This window comes from Dama dama, chromosome 5 (genome assembly GCF_033118175.1).
Source record: "Dama dama isolate Ldn47 chromosome 5, ASM3311817v1, whole genome shotgun sequence".
Taxonomy (NCBI): Eukaryota; Metazoa; Chordata; class Mammalia; order Artiodactyla; family Cervidae; genus Dama; species Dama dama.
In genome coordinates, this window is record NC_083685.1 from 105121339 (window position 1) to 105139605 (window position 18267).

Below are 18267 nucleotides of genomic sequence, written 5' to 3' on the forward strand. Positions count from 1 at the left end.
GAAGGACTGATGTGAAGCTGAAACTCAAATATTTTGGCCACCTGATGCGAAGAGCTGACTCATTTGAAAAGACCCTGATGCTGGGAAAGACTGAGGGCAGGAGGAGAAGGGGATGACAGAGGATGAGCTGGTTGGATGATATCACCGACTAAATGAATGTGAGTTTGGGTAAACTCCCGGAGTTGGTGACAGGCAGGGAGGCCTGGCGTGCTGCATTTCATGGGGTCGCAAAGAGTCAGACACAACTGAGCAACTGAGCTGAACTGAACTGAATGGCTGAATAATATTAAGTCTAGGTACCCCATCTTCTTTATCTATTCATCTGTGTTCTCCCCTTAGATTGCTGCTGTGTCCTGTTTATGGTCCTAGTGCACCTGTGATCATAGGGCTGCAGGTGTCTTCTCAAATTTTGGTTTTCTCTGTATCTACACCCAGGTATGGGATTGCTGGATCCTATGGTACGTCTATGTTTAGTTTTTTAGAAGAAACTTCATACTCTTTGCCTAATGGGTGCACCAATTTACAGTCCCATCAAGAGTGCCGGGGGGTTCCCTTCTCTCTGAATCCTTTGCAACATGTATTGTTGGAGCTTCTCTGAGATGGCCATTGTGATGGGGGTGAGGTGATAGTTCACTGGACTTTTGATTTGCCTTCCTCTAACCATTAGTGGGCAGCATAAGCATGATGGCTGCGACGGACCGCGCAGAAGCGTGGCCGTGAGGAGCTACCCCTTGCCCAAGGTCAGGGGCAGCGGCCGAGAGCTCCAAGCTGTGACAGTGCAGGAGCGGTGGCCGAGAGGAGCTTCCCCATGTCCGAGGTCAGGGGTGGCAGCCAAGAGGAACTACCCCACGCTAGAGGACAGGGGCCCCGCCCGAGAGGAGCTACCCAACGCCCGAGGTCAGGGGCAGCGGCTGAGAGGAGCAACCCGACCTCCAAGAAGCGGCTGTTGCGCGGGTGCAGGAGGGCCGAGAGGAGCTACTCCATGTTCAAGGTCAGGAGGGGCAGCCGTAAGAAGATATGCCTTGTCCAAGGTAAGGAGCAGCGGCTGCGCTTTGCTGGAGCAGCCGTGAAGAGATACCCCACGTCCAAGGTATAAGAAACCCAAGTAAGACGGTAGGTGTTGCAAGAGGGCATCAGAGGGCAGACACACTAAAACCATAATCACAGAAAACTAGCCAGTCTGATCACAGGACCACAGTCTTGTCTAACTCAATGAAACAACTAAGCCATGCTTGTGTGGGGCCACCCAAGATGGTCGGGTCATGGTGGACAGGTCTGACAGAATGTAGTCCACTGGAGAAGGGAATTGCAAACCACTTCAGTATTCTTGCCTTGAGAACCCCATCAACAGTATGAGAAGGCAAAATGATAGGATACTGAAAGAGGAACTCCCCAGGTCGGTAGGTGCCCAATATGCTACTGGAGATCAGTGGAGAAATAACTCCAGAAAGAATGAAGGGATGGAGCCAGAGCAAAAACAACACCCAGTTGTTGATGTGACTGGTGATAGAAGCAAGGTCTGATGCTGTAAAGCGCAATATTGCATAGGAACCTGGAATGTTAGGTCCATGAATCAAGGCAAATGGGAAGTAGTCAAACAGGAGATGGTAAGAGTAAATGTCGACATTCTAGGAATCAGCAAGCTAAAATGGACTGGAATGGGTGAATTTAACTCAGATGACCATTATATTTACTACTGTGGGCAAGAATCCCTTAGAGGAAATGGAGTAGCCATCATAGTCAACAAAAGAGTCCGAAATGCAGTACTTGGATGCAGTCGCAAAATGCATGAATGACAGAATGATCTCTGTTCGTTTCCAAGGCAACCCATTCAATATCACGGTAATCCAAGCCTATGCCCCAACCAGTAACGCTGAAGAAGCTGAAGTTGAACGGTTCTATGAAGACCTATAAGACCTTTTAGAACTACCACCCAAAAAAGATGTCCTTTTCATTACAGGGGACTGGAATGCAAAAGTAGGAGGTCAAGAAACACCTGGAGTAACAGGCAAATTTGGCCTTGGAGTACAAAATGAAGCAGGGTAAAGGCTAATAGAGTTTTGCCAAGAGAACGCAATGGTCATAGCAAACACCCTCTTCCAACAACACAAGAGAAGACTCTACACATGGACATCACTAGATGGTCAACACTGAAATCAGATTGATTATATTCTTTGCAGCCAAAGATGGAGAAGCTCTATACAGTCAGCAAAAACAAGACCGGGAGCTGACCGTGGCTCAGATCATGAACTCCTTATTGCCAAATTCACACTTAAACTGAAGAAAGTAGGGAAAACCGCTAGACCATTCAGATATGACCTAAATCAAATCCCTTATGACTATACAGTGGAAGTTAGAAATAGATTTAACGGACTAGATCTGATAGAGAGCCTGATGAACTACGAACGGAGGTTCGTGACATGGTACAGGAGACAGGGATCAAGACCATCCCCATGGAAAATAAATGCAAAAAGGCAAAAGGGTTGTCTGAGGAGGCCTTACAAATAGCTGTGAAAAGAAGAGAAGTGAAAAGCAAAGGAGAAAAGGAAAGATATTCCCATTTGAATGCAGAGTTCCAAAGAATAGCCAAGAGAGATTAGAAAGCCTTCCTCAGCGATCAATGCAAAGAAATAGAGGAAAACAACAGAATGGGAAAGATTAGAGATCTCCTCAAGAAAATTAAGAGATATCAAGGGAACACTTCATGTAGAGATGGGTTTGATAAAGGACAGAAATGGTATGGACCTAACAGAAGCAGAAGATATTAAGAAGAGGTGGCAAGAATACACAGAAGAACTGTACAAAAAAGATCTTCACAACCCAGATAATCACGATGGTGTGATCACTCACCTAGAGCCAGACATCCTAGAATGTGAAGTCAAGTGGGCCTTAGAAAGCATCACTGAGAACAAAGCTAGTGGATGTGATGGAATTCCAGTTGAGCTATTTCCAATCCTGAAAGATGATGCTGTGAAAGTGCTGCACTCAATATGCCAGCAAATTTGGAAAACTCAGCAGTGGCCACAGGACTGGAAAAGGTCAGTTTTCATTCCAATTCCTAAGAAAGGCAATCCTAAAGAATGCTCAAACTACTGCACAATTGCACTCATCTCACATGCTAGTAAAGTAATGCTCAAAATTCTCCAAGCCAGGTTTCAGCAATATGTGAACTGAGAACTTCCAGATGTTCAAGCTGGTTTTAGAAAAGGCAGAGGAACCAGAGATCAAACTGCCAACATCTGCTGGATCATCAAAAAAGCAAGAGAGTTCCAGAAAACCATCTATTTCTGCTTTATTGACTATGCCAAAGCCTTTGATTGTATGGATCACAATAAACTGTGGAAGATTCTGAAAGAGATGGGAATACCAGACCACCTGACCTGCCTCTTGAGAAACCTGTATGCAGGTCAGGAAGCAACAGTTAGAACTGAACATGCAACAACAGACTGGTTCCAAATAGGAAAAGGAGTACGTCAAGGCTGTATATTGTCACCCTGCTTATTTAAGGATGTCATACTACTACTACCACTAAGTTGCTTCAGTCGTGTCTGACTTGTGTGACCCCTTAGACGGCCGCCCACCAGGCTCCGCCGTCCCTGGGATTCTCCAGGCAAGAACACTGGAGAGGGTTGCCATTTCCTTCTCCAATGCATGAAAGTGAAAAGTGAAAGTGAAGTCGCTCAATCGCGTCTGACTCTTCGCGACCCCATGGAATGCAGCCTACCACGCTCCTCTGCCCATGGGGTTTTCTAGGCAAGAGACTGGAGTGGGTTGCCATTGCCTTCTCCTTAAGGATGTCATAGTCATCAGCAATTGCAGCCCTCCAGGGTGAGCTGGTGAGACCTCAGGGAACTCAGGAATGAAAAGAGTATCTGCTCTCTAGCAGCCATCAGACTATAGCCACTCCCTAAGGTGAGCCCTGAGGAAGGGACACTCAGGATGCGAAAACAGGACACTGACCCCAGACAGGTGAGGAGCAATATGAAATGAATGATATCAGTGAGCCCTGACTCATACATCTTCCGATACACAGAAAAGCACTAAATTCCTTAACTCAGGATATCTCATTTTCTTAACAATAATCTTATGATATTCAGACTACCTGCCCTTTCTTACAAAATTCTGTGTAACCTGACTCCTACCCTCACCTCCTCAAAGTAGGTCTTATTTGAGATGGTGTCACCTGGGCTTGAAGTCCTGAAAATTCCTGCTGAATAAAACATAATTCTCATCTTTTAGGTTGTGAATATTTTTTAAGTCAACAGGAGTATTGTAGTTTCATTCCCATTTTCAATGCTTAAGGAACCTCTACACTGTCTCCATGGGCTTCCCAGGTGGCGCAAATGGTAAAGAACATGCCCGCCAACACAGGAAACTTAAGAGACGGGGGCTTGATCCCTGGGTGTGGAAGATCGCCTAGAGGGCATGGCAACCCAATCCAGTATTCTCGCCTGGAGAATCCCATGGACAGAGGAGCCTGGCAGGTTACCGTCCACAGGGTTGAACAGAGTTAGAAATGACTGAAGTGACTTCGCGTGCAGGCACAGTTTCCTCGGTGGCTGTTCCTAATTGACATTCCAGCATCGATGGAGGAGGGTCCTCACTTGTCCACACCCTCTCCAGCCTTGGTTATTTGTAGAGTGTTTGACAATGGCCATTCTGACCGGTGTGAGGTGATACCTCACTGTAGTTTTGATTTGGATTTCTCTAATAGTTAGCAAGGTTGGCATCATTTCCTGTGATTTTCTTCTAAAAGGGTATGAGTGAAGCATCTTGCAGTTGACTCTTCAACGTCTGCCCAGTGCTTTGATGAACACTCCTGGAACATTTCTTTAAGGCAGGTGTTGTTTACTCACAATCCCACGGGCCTTCTGAATATTAAGTGCCCATCAGCACAGTTTTTTATGTTGTTATGGAAAATGGCCACAAGGCAGCAGCATTTCTTGATGACCCTTTGTTTTCTTTTTCTTTCTGTGCAATTTCATTTTGATCTTATATTGAAATAGAGTTGGTTTCTAATGTCATGTTTGTATAAGGTGTACAGGCACTTAATTCAGTCATGCATAAATGTATACCTATTCTTTTTCAGGTTCTTTGAGTGGTTTACAGAAGATCCCAAAAAGTACCGATAAGCAAGAGTTGAAGAAGAGAATAAAAATGCAGCAAGAGGTGGTGGAGGTGTTGGAAAGTAATGCAAAATCCAAGAAATGTAACCCTGTATAAGCAGGGCTCTACAAACTGAAAGCATGGAGACTGGATTCCAGAATTCTTTATGGTGGGCCGATTTTGCCTGAGAAACCACCAGAGAAGCCACTCACCATGCCTATTGGCTTTGAATTTGAAACAGAAAAGAATCAAACAGCAAAAAGCAAACAAGTTATTGGGGGATAAACACTTTATGTGATGCCTTGCCCTTATTGTCTCTTGTTAGGAAAGAAGGAAACTCCACTCACTGTCCCCTGGACTCCTGCCTTTGTGTGGAAGAAGAGAACCCAAAACCCACCCAAGAGGATGAGGAGCAGCAGCAGCCAGGAGTGATGAGCTCAACAATTGCCCCATGACGGGGTACCTTTTAAGCCCAAAATCCCAGTGAGAACTGTGGAAATATGCCCTTTCTCTTTCAACTCAAAAAAGTCCCTTACAGGAGAAGAAAATGAAACTGTTGCATGAAGGGGGACCCTTTCCAGGGCCCGAGACTGGGCTCTTGTCTAACACTTGGAAATGAATTGTCCGAGGAGACACATGTGCTGACAAAGCAACAGAATTTTATTGGGAAAGGGCACCCAGGTGGAGAGCAGGAGGGTAAGGGAACCCAGGAGAACAGCTCTGTCACATGGCTTGCAGTCTTGGGTTTTATGGTGATGGGGTTATTTTCCAGGTTGTCTTTAGCCAATCATTCTGACTCTGAGTCCTTCCTGGTGGTTCATGCCTTGTTCGGCCAAGATGGATGCCAGAGAGAAGGATTCTGGGAGGTGGTCAGACACGTGGTGTCTCCTTTTGACCTTTCCTTAACTCTTCTGGTTGGTGGCTTATTAGTTCTGTGTTCCTTAGCAGGACCTCCGGTCGTAAAACAACTCATGCAAATAGTTACTATGGTGCCTGGCCAGGGTGGGCAGTTTCACTCAGTGTGCTTCCCCTAACAAAACCACCTCAGAAAGGGGAGGTGCCCAAGTTCTAGGTGCTTCCTTCACCTCATTTTACTACCACTAATCTGCAGGAGAACATGAAAAACACAACTCAGGCTGAGCCTTCTGCTTGGAGCCTGGCAGAAGATGTGCCTGAAGGCAGACTTGGGTTCTCTCTGTGCCCCTGTGACAAAGAAGGCTCCTTCTGGTGTGATGGAAAGAGCAGCTCTGGTTCCCGGATGGTATCTGCTGCCAAGTCTAGCGGTGGAGTCGGCTGGAGCTCTTGGGTGTTACCCACACACTCAAGGGCTGCTCACTTACAGTAATTTGTTTACATCCTCCTCCTCTTTTAAGTCAGAATAGTTGATTAATTTGTAATTTATTTAAAGTATAATTTTTTTTTACTGCTTTTATCTTCTGCTTTTTAACATTTAAAAATAAAGATACATGATTTAGTTTATAGTTTATGTCTGATACTTTCTTCTCTGTGTGAAATGAATTTAGAATGAAAGAGCCCTTCGCCATGAGGGGGCAGCCTTGTTAACCACCTGATGAGGAAGAGACTTGACTGACTGGTCCCTCACCGAGGCTGTCTGCTGGCTTCGGGAGGAGCTGCTGTTCAGGCACCTTCTTCCCTTGTTGGTGCTGATGATGAAAGAACACTGACCAGGACGTGTTTTAAGTCCTCCACAGACCTGGGCTGGAATCAATGTTTGTCTTACTTACAAAAGGCAGTTCCATACTCCTCTCAACAGTGATTCTTAGCATTTACCTGTCATCAGTACTGTCAGTGTTCCTTTCCTCCATGTCTTCTCTCCCATTTACCTTTGTAGACTGAGAATGGCTTTTCAAACAGGTGCAGAGTGTTCCCTCATTGTGGTTTTGATTTGCACGTCTCTAGCAATTTGTGATGTACAGCACGTTTTCACAGGCATTGATTTTAACTAGTGTGTATGGAATTGACTGTGGAAATTTTCTTCTTCACAGTCTGCTCAGTTTTTAATTATTTTCAATTAGTTACCCATGGAAATTTTTAAAGTGCCAGTATCATTTAGAGCCCAGCAATCTTTGCGAATATGAATATGCAGCTCCTAAGAGCTGCAGTGAAATAAAGTTTTCTTTCTCTTTTGCCTTTTGAGTCTTAATCTACTTTAACTGTTTCTGATCTACTTTGCCAAGAAAGATTTGTCTAGTCAAAGCTATGGTTTTTCCAATAGTCATGTACGGATGTGAGAGTTGGACTATAAAGAAAGCTGAGTGCCAAAGAATTGATGCTTTTGAACTGTGGTGTTGGAGAAGACTCTTGAGAGTCCCTTGGACTGCAAGGAGATCAAACCAGTCAATCCTAAAGGAAATCAGTCCTGAAAATTCATTGGAAGGACTGATGCTGAAGCTGAAACTTCAATACTTTGGTCACCTGATGAGAAGAACTGACTCACTGGAAAAGACCCTGATGCTGGGAAAGACTAAAGGCAGGAGAACAGGACAAGAGGATGAGATGGTTGGATGCCATCACCAACTCAATGGACATGAGTTTGAGCAAGCTACAGGAGTTGGTAAAGGACAGGGAAGCCTGGCATGCTGCAGTCCATGGGGTCGCAAAGAGTCAGACACGACTGAGTGACTGAACTGAACTGACTGAACCTGGGAAAGGGAGAAATACTAATCAGGGTTAATGTGAAATATGAGACTATCTACCTATGTTATTTTTGGCTATAGACAGTGTGTTCAATGTCTCAGGTTCAGTCTTAAAAGAAATGCACCCAAATTTGTGTGTGTGTATGTGTGTGTGTAGGTAGGTAGAGAAGGAAGAAGCACACACACTTAGTTTCAAACAAAAGTTACTGTGAGTTTATTAAAACATTCCTAGTAACTTAAGAAAAGCACATCTGACTCAATATATCATTATCTATATATTATCACACATTCTGGAAAGTCTCTGAGATTTCAGGATGGGTTTTTCTTGTGGCTCAACTGGATCTGAGGAAAGAACAGAAGAAATTATATACTTGATTTATAGCCACTGGTCATCAACAAACAACATGCACTGGCAGTGTTGTTTGAAGAGGCAAGATAACTGGACTGTTTTCTCCTCCTGGTTAGTGTTCTGCTCAAAATTCTGCTACCTTCAAAAATTCTTTCCCCTAATTAAGCCTATATGCACTTCCAGGGTGGCTCAGATGGTAAAGCGTCTGTCTACAATGTGGGGGACCTGGGTTTGATCCCTGGGTCGGGAAGATCCCCTGGAAAAGGAAAGTTTCAGAGTTTCTCCTCAACATTTATGAATCTCAGAGAAGATCAAATTACTCAACTGTGATGAACAGGTCAACTACGAAGTTCAACGTAAGAATGACCACCGTTATCTCAGGTGAAAATCAAGCCACGGGAAGAAAATAATGTTCTACTGTTTTAAATATCAAGCAGCAATTGGAGGAAGGCAAAAACCTTGTATCTTGAAGTCAAAAAGTACAAATTTGGAGGTATAAAATAAATATGTACTAGGGATGTGATATACAATATGATAAATACAATAAACACTGCCATACATCATATATGAAAGTTGTTAAGAGAGAAAACCCTAGGACTTCTTCACCAAAAAGAAAGGAGTTTTTATCTATTTCTTTCATTTCATATCTATATGAGATGATGGATGCTCATTCAAGTTATTGTAGTAATCATTTCATGATATATGTATATCAAATCATTATGCAGTACATCTGAAACTTACAGTGCTATATGCCAATTACATCTCAATAAAAGTGGAAGAAAAAGAATATATACACCATATGTATATGTATTTCTTTTTCTTTATGCTGTATACTATATATATATGGTATATATGTATATATACATCCATGTGCCAAATACATATAGTACATATGGTAGCAAAACTAACGGCCAACCATTCACTAGCTATAAGGCAAGCCACTTATAAACTCTCAAGAAACATACAAAATACAAGGGTTTGAGCTTATGGGACCTATAATTATACAGGAAGATACTTACCTCTCTCAGTTAAGTCTCTTCTGCTTTGCAGATTATATACTCAGTAATTATAATTTTGATGACTATTATGGACATAATATTAAAAATCTTCCCTCAGAAGAACAGAGCCAGATTGTTGTGATTTGGGAGAAGAAATTCCCAAGGAAAAGTTCAAGTCCAACTTCCTGATCTATATCCTTCCCACTCCCTTAACTGAAGATACAGCAACTCAGAGGCAAAGAAACAAATATCAGCTAAAATGGTCCCTCTGCCAACTGACAGCAATGGGTACAACCTTAAAACTCTGTAGAATAAAAAAAAAAAACGAAAGCTTTTCTTACTTTGAATAATCTTTTTAAAAGTCTGAGTAATGATGCAACCTGAAAAAAGTAAAAGACAAATCATCAAAACAATTGTTGATTACCCTGGGTATTGTCAATCAGATCACAGTATGGCACTTAGGAAAACTTTAGGTGTGGAAATGTAATCACAATCACTCTCACTAGGCAGCTATGTTAAGACTCCTCAAGTTGATATTCTGAAGGATCCTAATGCTAATACCTCAGACTTTAGATAAAAGCCATCAGCTTGCTCCAAAGCATTAAAGCAGAATCCGTGAAATACCTAATCAGCCACTTCCAGCAGAAATGCTGTCACTGCAAACCACATGCTAGAAGCACTCTCACTAGAGATCAATGTGCTGGTGAAAATTCTAATGGGCTTAGGGGCTTAAGAAAAGAAAAATTCCGATATTATAATAAATTACAGCTTTGGAAGAGAATTTCGAAGCACAGTAAATATCTGCACCCTTTTATAAAATCCAAACTGAAATAATCACTCCAAAAATGACCTGTAATGAGAATGACGAAATTATCAATTTTCCTAGCACCATCCACCCAAATTTCTTCCAAAGTAAGTAAAACTATAAGCATATTATTGTTTGCTACATTCTCTTTTCACAACTATCTCCTCAAAACCAATCTGTACTCCTCCTATTCTTCACCCCAGATTTCAGTTTCTTTGAAAGCAGGCTTTCCCTGAAGCATACAAACATGAAAACAGGGTTCTCTACACAACATTCGTTGCCAGCACATGGGAGCAAAGAAAGGGGGCTATGACTTCAATCAGTTTCTTCCCGCATGAGTCACCTTGTCACCAGCATCTTCTTCTAGAAACAATGTAATTAGATTTTATTTGTTTTTGCTTTATAGCCAAGTAAATTGAGTGCAGAAAAGAAACTGGACAGAGCATAAACTTTTGGTATTTCTGTAGTTAATATCCATATTTACAGCTTATAGCCGCCAGAAAAGAAATAAACACCTCTTTGAAAAATATCACTTAAATCCAGTGGAATAAACAGAGCCTTGTCAAGTCAACAAAGGCTAATCTAAAAACGTTAAGGCACAGAGAAAGTGGCAGTATTATTAAAGGGGCAATTTTTCCTCAATTTGACATTTTCAAAACACAGCATCACCCCCCTCCTCCAAAAACTCCCCCAAGTAAATTTTTTGCTAGTGACATTTCATGGTAGAAAAATGTATATTTTGTTAGATGTGAAGATAATAACACCTACCTATACATCAGGGCCTTCCCCTTTTCATTGCCCAAGGCAAAATACCCACTTCTGGGAGAAAAATCCATGGTATGAATAAGAGAAATATTCTTCTTTTTAACAACTGGGAAGTTTGAAAATACTGTAAAGGAAGGAAGATGGACCTGCAGGAAACAATAAAAAGCTTTTAAACTAAAACAACTGGGAGCTCATCTTAAATTTTAGTCTTCATTCTATCATTTTGCTAGAACAAAAGTTCATTTTGATTGTAACACACATCAAGTACAGTTCTCTTAATACAGCAAAGTATTCCAAAATTAAAATTTGATTTTCAATACGCTATTAACTGAGAAGGAAGGGACAGAAGAGAAAAAAGTGCTTTCTTGATGCTTCATTATTAATAAACTGCAGCATCTAGCATGGTGCCTAGGAGGATCAAACAAATAAGTGAATGAACAAAGTGAAAAGTCAGCGGTGGTGGTTTACTCATTAAGTCATGTCTGACTCTTGCGACCCCATGGGTTGTAGCTTGCCAGGCTCCTCTGTCCATGGGGTTCTCCAGGCAAAATACTGAAGTGGGTTGCCATTTCCTTCTCCAGGGGATCTTTCAGACCCAGGAATTGAACCTGGGTCTCCTGCACTGCAGGCAGTTTCATTACTGACTGAGCTGCCAGGGAAGCCTGAAAAGTCAGTAGTAGAACCCATTAATGTTCTAACATAATAACTACAATAAAGAATACTAAAATCTGATTACAAGGAACAGAATATTATGAAGAGTCTGAAGCCAAGACAAAATCATACCAAATTTTCCAGTATCATACAATTGCCTACTTTCACTTTTATTTCTCAACAATGTGCTATTGAGAATCTCTCCTCAAGGACAGGCTAAGCCATGAAAACCTGGTTCAAGTGAAACTGTTCTGATTGAGAAACAGTCCAAAGCTCACCTCAAGGCCAGGTCTCTTTCTCCAGAAAAGTTCTGCTCAGGGGGGGAATGGGCCCAAATCCAAGCTAGGCAAGACAAGTCCTCATCTAATTTGTGGATAAATAAAATCCAAGCAAGGAAGCCATTATCTTAAGCAGACTAGGATTTTTAACAACTCTCGCACATTCTCTAGCTCTTCCAAGAAACATAGCACCTTCATACTCACAGAATTCTCATTCAGCTATTAATCATGGCAGTCTATCATCCTTCACTTTTAGGTCAGACTTTAAACCACCCAATCAAGGGGACTTTCACAGACAAGTACCAGGTTAAACTGTTAGATACATCTGTCTATTACACAGGTTTCATTCAGTCACTAGGCCTTACTACCCTGGTAAATGCCTACTGACCATTAAGTCAAGAAAGTAAAGTTTACAGTGACTCTCCAGACCATTTTCAATTATTCTCCTTCTCCGGGAAGCAGATTCTGCCTGCACAGCCTGTCATCAATGCAAAGGCTAATGAGAAGTGCTCTCTGACACATTAAAGCAAAGACGCTGACAAAAACTGGAGTATAAGACGCAAAGCAATTTTTAAAGTTCAATTTTACCATTTGTATATTTGTTTAGCTAAATAAACAGAACTCTGTTACCAAAATTATCAGAAATACTGCAGTAAATACAAAGTTTATGATGTAAATGGAGTCCCTTTAAATGTACCCTGTGCAACAAATAACCTACACAAACATACATGGTGGCCAGAGCTTCACACAACAAGCTGACATGTTCTGATGGAAGATAAATACCAATTTATCAACAACTTAAAATTTTATCTCCCCTAATGACTTGAATATCAAGGAGCAAAAAACAGGTTTATGCCTTCCTAAAAGACTCAACTATCTACTTGTAAGAGCCCCAGTTTAGGGAGTCCCTAGTGGTCCAGTGGCTAAGACTCCTTGCTCCCAATACAGGGGGCCTGGTTCGATCCCTGGACAGGGAACTAGATCCCATGTGCCACAACTAAAAGATCTTGCATGCCACAATGAAGATCAAAGATCCCCTGGGCTGCAACTAAGATCCAGTGCAGCCAAACAAATAAATATTGAAAAAAAAGTTCCCCAGAGATTACACTGAATTAGTACATCTTCCCTCAGACCAATGACCCCCACCTGGTTAGATCTCAGCTGTTCTCTAATCTCTCCTTATGACCCTTGTATTAAAAGCTGTAATTGAACTAATAAGAAGTCCCATAAAAACCCAATGTCTTTAATTCATAAAGTTACCTTTATCTCCAACATAATCTCATTTACATTTAAGGGTCCAGTTATCAAAATTCAACAAATAAAAGCTCTCTCATCCTTACTTTAATAACTAAGGGGTCCTACAACATCCAAGATTGAACATGTAATAACAATTTAACTTCTGAGTCTCTTAATGGTGCTATGACTTAGATTTATATTCACTGCTGGAATAACAGAACTGTTTGGATCATTATAGGAGACTTCATCTAGTAATACTGACACTGTTTCACAGAGGCATTCTGAAGCTGCTATACCTGTCTTTTTTCTATTAGACATTATGTTTGAAAGTGTTAGAAAGTGTTAGTCACTCAGTCATCTCCGACTCTGCAACTCTATGTATTGTAGCCCACCAGGCTCCTCTGTCCATGGAATTCTCTAGGCAAGAATATTGGAGTGTGTAGACATTCCCTTCTCCAGGGGATTTTCCTGACCCAGGGATTGAACCTGGGTCTCCTGCATTGCAGGCAGACTCTCTACTATCTGAGCCATCAGGGAAGCTGCTTGATATTATAGTTGACTACCATTTAAAAAATGGGAGGTGGCTGACACTAATGAATTCCTTATGTGATTTTACTACAATAAAAAAACATAAATGCTGCCATGATCACTGAAGCAAACTAGACAGAACTATAAGGCATTTTGCAGAATATATTAAGAAAAATAGATCCTATGGTTTTTTAACACCAAATGATAAAACACTAAATGTTTTATCACTAAAAAAATGATAAACATTTTTTAACACTAAAATGATAAAAAATTGATTTGTGGTAGTCTACCACTTCCATTATAGGAGTGGGGGTTTTAAAGCTGACTTGAATTAGAACCCTCTTATTTATCAAATGATTCATTCAACAGAGGCAATAAAACCCAATGGTATGTTTTCCACACTTTTCCAGTAGAACTTTCTTCCCTCAAAGAAAATCTTAAGGCAGAATGCCAATATATATATATCACAAGTAATACTAAAGCTGCTCTATATACTACAGGGAGGAGCTTAGCCTCCTACTTGCCATCTGAAGTCCTGCACACATTCTAGGGCTCTGAAAAATTTATTTAGAAAACTAAAAGCTAGAAAGAATACGGAATCTACCATCACAGCTCACTGGCCTTTAGTAGCTGCTGACTTTGGATAAGCTAATCCTCTGAGGACTATCACCTGGCTCAAAAGTTTTTGTAAAATTCTTTGTAAATCTTTGTAAACTATACACTATTAAAGCTGATGAAATACGCAAGGTTTATTTGCTGAGTACTAAGTAAGATAAAAATAAGAATCTCTGTAAAGTGGTTACAATCTGGTAGTATACATATAAAAGGAGCACAATGCAAAGCTGCTATTCAAGGTTCTATGTGTACCTGGGCATCTGTATACCTGGCTCACAGCAAGAAACTGCTTCTGCCTGAAGTGCAGGAAACTTCACGAGGTGGAATAACATTTAGGCTGAGCTCTGATGCTGGGCCAAAAAAAAAAAAAAAAGAGCCAACACTGGCCTGAGGCTGTTACCCTTAGAAAGGCCCGCTTACAAGTGGCCCTTAGATGCTGTCTGGGAACTTGACTGGCATATAGGTCCCTACACAGATGGGACATTTTTCCTAAATGATAAGGATGGCTCATAAGTCCATGTTCAGTTGCCTTAGTTATGTCCAACGCTATGTGAATCCATGGACTGTGCCCACCAGGATCCTCTGTCCTTGTCCAGGCAAGAATACTGGAGTGGGTTGTCATTTCCTACTCCAGGGGATCTCCACTGTGGTTTATGTTGAACACTTGACTTGACTTCTGGGAACCTTTACTTTAGGTACCTCCTAGGTAGAGGGTACCTACATGATCAATCCCCCAATAAAAACCTTGGGCACTGAGTCTATGATGAGCTTCTCTGGTAGAAAACATTTAACACATGTTGCCACAACTTGTTACTTGAGAAATTAAACATGTGCTATGTGATCTGCCTTAAGAGAGGACTTCTGGAAGCCTGTGCCTGGTTTCCTCCAGGCCTACCCCATACACCTTTTCCTTATCCTTTGTATCTTTTCTCTGTAATAATTCTTAGCTATGAGTCTGACCATATTCTGAGTCCTATGAGTCCTTGTATTTACTATTCTATTCCATGTGGTGCCATGGTAAAAGAATCCACCTTCCAGGGCAGGAGAAACAAGCAATGCAGGTTTGATCCCTGGGTTGGGAAGATCCCTGGAGTAGGAAATGGCAACCCACTCCAGTATGCCTGCCTGGAGAATTCAATGGACAGAGGAGCCTGGTGGGCTTTAGCCTATGGGATTGCAAAGAGTTGGACATAACTGAGTGACGGAATGCTCAGCATTCACCAAACCTATGAGAGTTCCTGGGAACCCCTGGCACAGAGCTATCTTCACAAGTACTATCCAGCTATTTAAACTGCAATCATTTTACATGATTAATGTCCAAGCTCAATTTATTTTCAAAATTTAAGAACTGCCTCCACTCTATTATGACACTAGATCTTATAAAGGTAAATTAAGAAAACTACAGAGGGATGAAATATTTGTTTACATATTCCTTCATATATATACTGAAAGAAACTTCTGAAAATGAAGACAACCCTTTAAGAAATGTTAGGAAGGGACAGCACAGCTTTCCCAAAAGAACTGAAATAACACAAGTTTGGTGGCTACTGTATATCATTTCAATAATCACACCCAAAAGCTACAATACTAGCAATTTTTACAACAAAAGAGGCTACTCTTTTTAAAATAATTCAACTCTTTCCTTATTATCTTTCCATGTTTTCAACTTAAAACTTTAAATTCATCAATGCTAAAAGGAAAGGGTAAAGAAACATTACCAGTCTGACTGCGTCTTTCATGCTTTCTGAAGCAATTGCCAAGATTTCTGTAGTAGGATTGAAGGTCAGAGAAGTAACACCTGTAACCAAGTTCATTATCGCTTTTATCGGCTTTGGGTTTGTTTCTTGGAGACAAGAATCTTGATTGTATATGTTTACCACTCCACAATTAGAACTGCAAAGAGAAAAATGAATAAAGATTAAAAAGAAGCAAAAGGATTTTCACAATCCAAGTGAATTAAGATATAACACCCCACCCCCAAAAAGCTGATATTTATAGGAACTGTATCATGTTACACAGGGACTATGGGCTGGAGTGTTCATCCCAGGGCAAAAACCATAGGCTATCAGTTTTACTGCAGTCTTACTGAAATCCTGTTAACGCTAGGAGCTTTTAAATTACTAATGTAGCTAGAAAATCCAAGGAAGCCTAGAATCTTCATTATTCATTCCTTCAATAAATATTTACTGAATTTCAGCTTTATGACAGGCACTGTTTAAATGCCTGGGATGCAAAGACAAACAAAAGAGGCTAAGAGGGCCACTCTCGTGGCATTTTTGGACAACCTAACATTCTAATATGCGAATGAGCACCATCTTTCCCCTGTTTAGATCTCCTCCTTTCTTTTTTTATTCTATTCTATTTATGAGAACATCCAAAACAGTGCTGCACAACAGCTAATAGCAAGTACCTTAGATTTTTGGTCTATAATACCACAGTCAACAGTTACAGAAGTGATCATCGACTCCAAGTTTACTGAAACACTTACAAACAATGAATTATATATACCCAATATTCATAAAATGTAAATCTTAATGACTAACAGAATCATTCACAGACAAGAAGTTTCAGTAAACATTTTTGACCTAAATCTTCAGACCACCTAACGTTACAAGCATCATTTATAAGGAGTAAGAATAAGGTAGTTGTCTTCACAGATACTTAATTAGCAAATGCAATATGAAGCTGAAAGTTGCAAGAAATTAATACTCAGACTAACAAGGGTGACACATTAAGTGTTCTCATTCCTACACTCAACATTCTCACTTGTTCACTTAATACTTACTGTCTACAGTGAAACAGGCACAATGCATAAACAAGACAAATTTAGTTCACACACAAGATTCCACAGTTTGAAGTTATAGCCAACACACAAATAGTATGTTAGATTTAGTGTTTTAAAGTCTTCAAACTACTTAGTTTCTGATGTATGTTTCATATACATTAATTAAAAAGCCCTTAATTTAAGTACAGCTAACTCTTACGTAGTCCCTATTAACCACTCAGAAGAAACAATATATATCCTGGTTTTAGAAAATTTTGCTGTGAACTGAACATTTGTGTCCCACTAGAATGGTTTTTCCAGTAGTCATGTATGGATGTGAAAGTTGGACTATAATGAAAGCTGAGCACCAAAGAATTGATGCTTTCGAACTGTGGTGCTGGAGAAGACTCTTGAGAGTCCCCTGGACTGCAAGGAGATCCAACAAGTCCATCCTAAAGGAAATCAGTACTGAATATTCATTGGACGGACTGATGCTGAAGTTGAAACTCCAGTACTTTGGCCACCTGATGTGAAGAACTGACTCATTTGAAAAGACCCTGATGCTGGGAAAGAGTGAAGGTGGGAGAAGGGGACGACAGAGGACGAGATGGTTGGATGGCATCACCAACACAATGGACATGAGTAAACTCCAGGGGTTGGTGATGGACAGGGAAGCCTGGAATGCTGCAGCCCAAGGGGTCGCAGAGTGGAACACGACTGAGCGACTGAACTGAAAATTCCTATGTCGAAGTCTTAATCCAAAAGGTAACAGCATGAGGAGGTCACCCTTTAGGAGGTGACTAGGTCATAAGGATGGTGCCCTCACGAATGGGGCTAGGGACTTTATAAAAGTGAGCCCAGAGGTTCACTCACTCTGGAGGTCACAGCAAGAAGCCAGCCTTCTGGAACCTGGGAAGAAGGCCCTCACCAGGACCCAAGAATGCTGGCAACCTGATCTCAGACTTCCAGTCTCCAGAAATATGGGAAATAAGCTTTTACTGACTATAATCCACCTCATCTATGGCATTTTGTTACAACTACCCAAACTAAGACAAAAATGATCTTTTTCTTATATATTTTTACTTGGATCAAAATATCTATTCAATACTAAACCTCTTTTATTGCTGAAAGCGAATTTATGCCAAAATCCATCTTAATTAAAGACAAAGGACTTCCCTGGTGGTCCAGCAGCTAAGAATCCTTGCTCCCAACGCAGAGGGCCCAGGTTCAATCCCTGGTCAGGGAACTAAATCCCACAGGCTGTAACTAAGAGCATACATGCTGCAACTAAAGATCCCACATGCCCCAAACTAAGACGCAAATAAATAAATAAAACAAATTTTAAAAGAAGACAAAAAGTTATAACCCATATAGCTCCCTTGTAAATATCAATTTTAGATAAAATCTAACCATCATGAACATTAGAGTATCCTTAAATATAGCCTACAAATTCTTTTTTTAAATTAATTTTAATTGGAGACTAATTACTTTACAATATTGTGGTGGTTTCTGCCA

General features: G+C 40.9%; 1 protein-coding gene across 1 annotated transcript in view; it reads right to left on the bottom strand.

Annotated features, from left to right (window-relative positions):
• Positions 1–7955: 7955 nt before the first annotated feature.
• The window catches only part of UTP18 (UTP18 small subunit processome component), a 64411-nt gene continuing 54099 nt past the window's right edge, over positions 7956–18267 (bottom strand). The window contains exons 11-14 of the mRNA XM_061143705.1: positions 15707–15881; positions 10684–10826; positions 9452–9490; positions 7956–8105 (exon numbers count right to left, since the gene is read on the bottom strand). Of these exons, the coding sequence (XP_060999688.1) occupies positions 9466–9490; positions 10684–10826; positions 15707–15881 (343 nt within the window). The 3' untranslated portion in view covers positions 7956–8105; positions 9452–9465. The remainder of the gene's footprint in view (positions 8106–9451; positions 9491–10683; positions 10827–15706; positions 15882–18267) is intronic.